Below are 7,770 nucleotides of genomic sequence, written 5' to 3'. Positions count from 1 at the left end.
ATTATTATTATTATTATTATTATTATTATTATTATCTTATTATTATTACTATGCTGTTTTGTAGAGGTTTCCCCTCCACCTTAATGTTGTTATTCTTATCCAGCTGTCATATTTATGCTGCTTGTTTCCAGTTTTTTGACCCGTCAGTTCAACATCAGTGCATGAATGTTCCATAACCTTCTGAACAGAAATAAAACAGAATTTATAATCTTTGGACCCAAAGAGGAGCAGCCCAGAGTCTGTGCACAGCTTCAGTTGTTACAATTATTTTTCTGATTCGGAACCTTGGCCTGTCTGTCCGGTGAGGCTGAGGATTGTTTAAAGCTTCAAACAGAACCACATCGTCTGCAGCGACGACGCAAAATCATCCACAGCAGAGATACCAGAAATCAGAGATCAGAGATACCAGAGATCAGAGATCAGAGATCAGAGATACCAGAGATCAGAGATCAGAGATCAGAGATCAGAGACCAGAGATCAGAGATCAGAGACCAGAGACCAGAGATCAGAGACCAGAGATCAGAAATCAGAGATCAGAGATCAGAGACCAGAGATCAGAGATCAGAGACCAGAGATCAGAGATCAGAGACCAGAGATCAGAGATCAGATCCCAGAGATCCCAGAGATCCCAGAGATCCGGTCCATGTCGATCACAGAGGAGCAGCTGTGGAGAAGTCCGGTCCACGCAGGAACCAGCTCCGTGTTTATAGGCAACCGTTGAGTCTGTTCTTAGATATGGCATCACTGGATGGTTTGGAAACCTGACTGTTAAATTAAAAACTCAAATTCAAAGTCTGGTGAAGATGGTGAGTAAGATCATCAACACTCTGATCAGCTGCCATCAGGCGAACTCAGAGCATCCGGTCTGATGGGTCACATCGCATCAGAACATGTTCTTATATGAACTCTGGGAGAAGGTTCAGGGATGTAAATATAACCGTCTGAAACATTCATCTGTACCTCCCTCCATTAACCTGACAAATGGCAGGCCTGCACAGAGCAACAGGAGGTCCAGACATGACCAAGGGAGGCATTAGAGGACGTACTGGGATGAACTGATCTGATATTTATGTATTTATTCATGGTTACTGTCCTTTGGATGAGCTTTTGTTTATTGTTGTACTGCAGTTTTTGCCCGTTTCCAGGATCTATCTATCTATCTATCTATCTATCTATCTATCTATCTATCTATCTATCTATCTATCTATCTATCTATCTATCTATCTATCTATCCTGAGGTTTGATTACTTTTCCATTGACGTTTTACAGGAATCAGTAAAACGTTCTGAGAGGAAAACCTTTTTGAAATAAAGTAAATAAAAAGGTGATGTACTCACAGAGGAAGACGAGGCAGAGCGAAGACAGACGGGCGGCCATGATGGTTTCCTGCTGCTGCGTCTCCCAGCTGATGATCAAACCCGTCAGTCCTCCGCTCTCCTCCCCTCGGGGTGCTCGCCGCTCGTTTCCTCTACACCAACACTGACCACAGAAACTGGTCAGTCAAATGAAAAGGAGTCAAAATGAACCAGTTTAAACTGACGAAACCAGTATAACATAGGGGAACCAGTGCTGGGATGCCAGGTGGTGGACTGCAGTCCACACAGACAGACAGACGGGTTCCTGCTTTGACTGCCTGTCGCTTTGTTGTTGAAATGTTTCCATTCTGGGACTATAAATGATATTTCTATTTTATCTTCCGGTTATTTAGTGATTGTTTTTATTTGTTATTTTTTATTATTTTTTTGCTGTGGTTCTGGTTTCACCCCTCACTTCTCTTACTTGGAAACATTTTAAAGAAGTGGCTCATGAGCCATGAACCACATCTGGTGCTGCTGGTTCCTGCTGNTCCACCCAGTCCAGGTGGTGGACTGCAGTCCACACAGACAGACAGACGGGTTCCTGCTTTGACTGCCTGTCGCTTTGTTGTTGAAATGTTTCCATCCCAGCACTGGTTCCAGTATGACATAGTGGAACCAGTGCTGGGATGCCCTCTCCACCCAGTCCAGGTGATGGACTGCAGTCCACACAGACAGACAGACAGACGGGTTCTTCCTTTGACTGCCTGTCGCTTTGTTGTTGAAATGTTTCCATTCTGGGTCTATAAATGATATTTCTATTTTATCTTCAGGTTATTTAGTGATTGTTTTTATTTATTATTTTATATTATTTTTTGCTGTGGTTCTGGTTTCACCCCTCACTTCTCTTACTTGGAAATATTTTAAAGAAGTGGCTCATGAGTCATGAACCACATCTGGTGCTGCTGGTTCCTGCTGCAGTGTGTAGATCTACAGCCAGCTGGTTTCTATGGATACACACCATAAAAAGGAACAGAAATCCACCCAGCTGCTTAAAGTCCAAAACCAGAGAGCAATTTTACAAAAAAAGCTATTTTTCCAAAAGAAACGCAGGAATGAAAGTTTCAAAAAAGAAAAAATTAGAATGAAATAAACAGCAACTCCAACATCCTTCCACCTTTTAAAATCATTTAATTAATATTTTTTACCAGATTAAATGCTGATTATTGTTTTCTGCTTTGACATTATAGATAAATATGATCAGAATTTTCATATTTATCTTTCTCTAGGTATCCGTCAGGAAACCTAAAGGCCCAGAATGAAGACGGTTTGTTGTTCCTCCTCAGCCTCTGTGGGATCATTTCTGCATCTGGAGAAAAACCCAAACCCAGACAAAAAACAACAGATGTCTGTTTAAAGAAGGAAAAAAGAAAACTGAAAAGTTAATGATGGAGTATCAAACATGGTAACGGAATATTTATTTTTGCTTTCAAGCCACAGATCTGGTTAAAAAAATACAAATATATAAAACAGCATTGTATAAGCTGCATACGGTCAAAGTTCTGGTTGAGCTGGTCTCAGGCAGAATACATGAGCTCAAGTGGTAAAATAAACAGATTAACCTAAAAGCAGTTTCAGAAAACATTGATTCATCTGAATTTTAATTGTTAGTTTGTCTTTCAGCGCTTCATATTTCAGCAGCAGTGAGCAAAGCTGCAGAGGTCCAGCTTCTCATTTGGGTTGAGTGAGTTCTGAGTAGATCTGGTTCTGGTCCTGGGTGGACGGGTGGAGGCTCTGGTAGGCGGGTTCCTCTGGATCCTCTGGATCCTCTGGAAAGCAGTTCTCATAGGTCAGAGTCTAGAAAAAGATGGAAGCAAATGTTCAGCAGTTAAATACAACATGAAGAAAGACACATCTGGATCAGACCCTGGTTAGTTTAATTATTTAGAAATGTGGGTCATTTATCTCTGTAGGTACTGAAGTAAATTCACCTCAGTGACTGAAGCATCCAGGCCTCCTCTGGTCCTCAAACCTGTGTGACAAAGAAATAAATAAAACCCATTGATTAACTATTACATTAGACGATAATCAATGTGGACAAATAGAGACTGGTGCCAGAAATCATGACAGAAACAGAGACAGAAATAAAACTTTAAAATCCCAGATTGTTGAGAATCAAAGGAGAATCCACAACTTCATAATGTTCACATTTTATTCCCAATAAAACATTTCCATTTTATCCCTTTATGATTGCCATGAACTCTGTTGTAAAAAGCCTCACAAACGGGTCAGTGTGTGTGGAGCCCCCTAGTGGACATCGGGGGCATATTTTTTCTTTTGCTACCTCACAAAAAGTTTGCATTCCTACACAATAAGTTTGTGTTCTGTTGCAATAATGTTTTAGTCAGTTCGTCTTGAACACTGAAAATCTTTCTGCTACAATAAAAGTTTATCCGTGTTTGTTAATATCTCACTAGTGAGATTTATGAAGTTTTAGATATTTCTCTTTAGGACACAAAATTCACCACAAACTTATGTGCAAAATGCAAAACGCAAAACAGGCCAACCGTGAGCTTTCTGTCCCAAAACAGAAATGTTCTCAGAATATGGACAGATAAATATTTATATCTCAAACTACATTTATCATCTCTATTAAGTTTACTAAAACTCTCCACTACCCGTTTCATCTTTATCCCGGTTGCCATGGAGACGTGACATCACCGCTGGTGTTAGTTGGTGTCTCACCTCTCAGAGATCGTCTCCTGCAGGAAACCAGCAGAGCTGCTGAGACCAGAACCACCATGGCAGCCAGAGTCACACCAACGATCACAGGAACATCTGCAGAGGGACAACAAGCTGGTTCACACTGACACCTGCTGGTGGACGGTGGTACTGACCACAAACTACAGATTACAACCTGCTCTCATGTTAAACACATTCCTGTTCATATGAACTCAGACTTTAATTCTTCCAATCAGATAAATGCCTTGTTAGCAGGCTGAGTGATGGATTCAGATGTTTGTTTCTGGTGTTTTGAAGAAGTTGTGCATTTAAAAGCAGCAGGACAGACAGCAGCTCTGAGGACTAAAGCTGCTCTGGTTCACTGAAACTTTCTGAAGAGAAAAGTGTAACTCTGACTCACAGTGGCTGAGTGGAACCTGAGGTTTTGTTACTCCACTCTGGATTTGTGCAGGTTGATGAGAGGAAGCCTGAGTGGTTTCTGGTCTGGAGGTTGATGGCTGAACGGCTGAAAAAAGGAAAAACGGTTGGAAATGATCCATCCCACCTGACCACAGATCCAACCCCTCAAAGTTTAAGGTAATCTCATTTATGGTGCTGTAACTCCATCCATGAAGGACTGAACTAATTTCTTAAAATAATGTTTTGTTTTCATTGATTACTGGCCGACTGGAACTCATTCATGCTGGACTCTGTCATTATATTCATGCTTTGTTCTTTCATATTGGTGGAGCTGCATTGTGATGAATCTACATTCTGTGAAAATTAATAGGAATTACGGGAAAACTGTTCCCTATTCTGGTATATTTGAGATGCCCAGAATGAACTGGGAACGTTTTCTGGACCTGGTACCAGCAACCCAAACTCTGAAGATGACTGTTGGAGGATTGAAATGGACTTAAAGGGACACTTTAATTATCTGACTGAGATGGAAACTCACCCGGTGTGACGGCAATGTCAAAGTCTATGAATGCAGTTCTGGGTCCGTCCTGCTGACAGCGGTACCGGCCGGAGTCAGACTGGCTCAGCTCAGTGATGGTGACCAGCAGAACTCCCTCAGCAGAGGATTTCCTTTCATACTGGATGCTGTATCTGCCGCTGTGAGCGGATTCTCCTGCCGTCTGCACCAGAGCGTTTCCTCCACAGTCTCCTCTGCAGAAATACTTCATCCCACCAGAGAGAGCAAACGAACAGGCCACGCTGACGGAGCCGCCGACTTCTGCAGACACGAGCTTCTGCTGCGGCCCGCTGCTTTTATGCAGCACCGCTGTGGGATGACAGCAACGACCAGGCGTCATATTTCTGCTCTCAAACATCTGAAGCCTCAACAGGAACTCACCGTCTGTGACTCTGAGTTGAAACTGTGTGAATGAAGCTGCAGACACCGAGGCGCCGGTCCCGCAGTGGTACGTTCCAGAGTCAGACTTGGTCAGAGGAGAGATGGAAACAACCAGCTCCTGCTGGTGTTGGTACTCTGAGCTGAATCGGCCGCTTTGAGCCGAGTCTGCCTGCGTTTTGATCAGGACGTTTTCTCCCTCACAGTCATCCCTGCAGAAGATCTTCCAGGTTTCAGGGAGGTGATAAAGGCATAGAAAGGAGAAGTTTTCTCCGGCTGCTCTGAACTGATACATGGCTCCCTCCCTGTAGCAGCTGCCTGCACCCTGCAGACCTGCAGGAGAATCAACCAGCAGGAAGCTTCAGAGGAAGAAAATACGGAACAAAAACCTTCATCTAGCGTCTCCGTCACCAACCACAACGAGCTCAGAGGGACATTTAGATCATGTTTACCTGCTGCACTGCAGTTTAACATTATGGAGCAGCATGAGAAAAATTAATGCAACATGAGAAATCAAAGTGCTGCTGAGAGCTGCGTGGCTCCTTCAGTCTCTGTGTTTACTGGGGAATCTGTAAATCAAAGATCTTCGGCTGAACTTCCTAATTTTTCAGCTATTTTTATTGCAGCTACTTCAGTTTTTTTCTAACACATTAGAAGCTTCTGTCTTTAAGTTCTTCCTCTAAATGTCAAGTTTTGTCCTGAACTTGTGTTGATTCTTAATGTTGTGTTTTTAATGTTTTCACTGACTTAATATGAGGGATTATTGAAATGTTTTGTTTGTGATGGTTTTGTCTGCTTCACATTAATAAAATAAATTGTGAAAGTCAGTTTAGACCTTATAATTTGCCACTGGACTGAATCTGAACTGAATTTAATCTCCTTATGGTTTATTATCAGAGCTGAACGTTTCAATAATTTACATCATAGAAAATTACATGGACCTTAAACTGATGAATATGGTTAAACTGTCGGCTCAGTAAGAGACAGATATGATTTTTTTGCATATTAAATGTTGGTGAGAAGCTTCAGGAAAGACGTGGACACACATCCATCACCAGGAAACAAAAACACAAACTGAACATTTTCCAGGTTCCTCTTCTTAACTCACTTTGATTCTCAACCATTCTGCTCTTGTTTATGGAACTTTAAAACATTTATAACAAATTGATGCAAAATTTTCATGTACTTTCAAATATCAACTTGTTAAAGTAGCTTCATATTGTTTTTAACTTTACTTACTGTTTAATTAAGTCCAATTATTATTTTATTCCCTTTAAGGTTTCAGGAAACATTTTCTGTTGAAGAGACAGAAGCAGAAATAAACTGAATTTACTCACAGAGGGACAGGAAGCAGAGCAAAGTGAGCTGGGCGATCATGTCGGCGCTTCTTTCCGTCTGTTTGTGTTCATCTCTTTAACTTCTCTAATTAAACTCTTCCTCCTTCCACGTGAGAACAAACCACTCCTCCTGCTCTCCAGCCTGCATGGATGTCTGACATGGAAACAGATTAACATCCGTCATACCCAGAATGCATCTGGCCTCCCAACGGTGAAGGATTCCTGTGCTAATAAAAAACTAAATACTGAAAAATGAAACGTACCAGTTTAAAAGTAAACTGCAGCTTTTTCTGGTCTAAACCAACATCCAGCTGAAAACTCATCCTGGTTTTACTCAACATCTGGTCCTGATGGGGCAGTCGCTCTGAAGCGATGACCTCATCACTGATGACCTCATCACTGATGACCTCATCACTGATGACCTCATCACTGATGACCTCATCACTGATGACCTCATCACTGATTACCTCATGTTTCACAGAAACCTGGTTGGATGAACGCAGTGAGGCACAAACTCTGACTGGATCAAACAAATTACAATTTCATAATCTTGCAGGAGCAAAAAGCATAAGAGGAGCAGCGGGAGTTTCTATAACACTTCATTATTTACCAAGCCATGAAAAGGATCTTTGACTCTTCAGTATTTGGAAATGGAGGTAAAAAGTCAAGAGCGAACTCTGAATCTGACTTTACATAAAACCCCAAATTCTGTGGAAATTATTTTCAATAACTTTAATGACCTTTTATCTGTGACTGTCATGTCCACTGAGCTGAGTGCTGTGAGTGTCTCCTACCTTCTCTCCTGCAGCGTGGCCAGCTGCAGCTCATCATGTCATCAGGAGGAGCGGTCAAGTAGGAGCTGGATGCCAGATGGTTCTACGTATCTAGTGGTACCTGAGCTTCCTGGTAACATATATTAGTGAGTTCCAGTCACATTTGTAACTGTGTACCTGTCCGTTTTTTCCATCTCAGAGTTCTTGTTCCTGGTCCGAGTCGAACCTTTGCTGGTTCTGTTTTCCTCCCGGTGGCGTCCCCATCAGCTGCATGCTGATAGCGGCTTCCC

General features: G+C 42.0%; 1 protein-coding gene across 2 annotated transcripts; it reads right to left on the bottom strand.

Moving 5' to 3' along the window:
- Positions 1-2,756: 2,756 nt before the first annotated feature.
- LOC103153497 (polymeric immunoglobulin receptor-like) lies at positions 2,757-7,770 on the bottom strand. 2 transcript variants are annotated; one of them, XM_016661947.1, is made up of 11 exons: positions 7,707-7,770; positions 7,502-7,610; positions 7,175-7,192; positions 6,971-7,099; positions 6,708-6,861; positions 5,374-5,703; positions 4,975-5,301; positions 4,438-4,542; positions 4,041-4,133; positions 3,287-3,327; positions 2,757-3,152 (listed from the first exon to the last, which is right to left on the bottom strand). In XM_016661947.1, the coding sequence occupies exons 5-11, from the start codon at positions 6,745-6,747 to the stop codon at positions 3,027-3,029; spliced, it is 1,062 nt and encodes a 353-aa protein (XP_016517433.1). In that variant the 5' UTR covers positions 6,748-6,861; positions 6,971-7,099; positions 7,175-7,192; positions 7,502-7,610; positions 7,707-7,770; the 3' UTR covers positions 2,757-3,026. The 2 variants fall into 2 exon arrangements, with proteins under 2 accessions (XP_016517433.1, XP_007574498.1); XM_007574436.2 differs by having other exon boundaries at positions 6,971-7,114; positions 7,502-7,764.

This window comes from Poecilia formosa, unplaced genomic scaffold, assembly GCF_000485575.1.
Source record: "Poecilia formosa unplaced genomic scaffold, Poecilia_formosa-5.1.2 Scaffold351, whole genome shotgun sequence".
In the NCBI taxonomy this organism is placed as follows: Eukaryota; Metazoa; Chordata; class Actinopteri; order Cyprinodontiformes; family Poeciliidae; genus Poecilia; species Poecilia formosa.
This window is presented reverse-complemented; position numbering and strand designations above follow the sequence as displayed.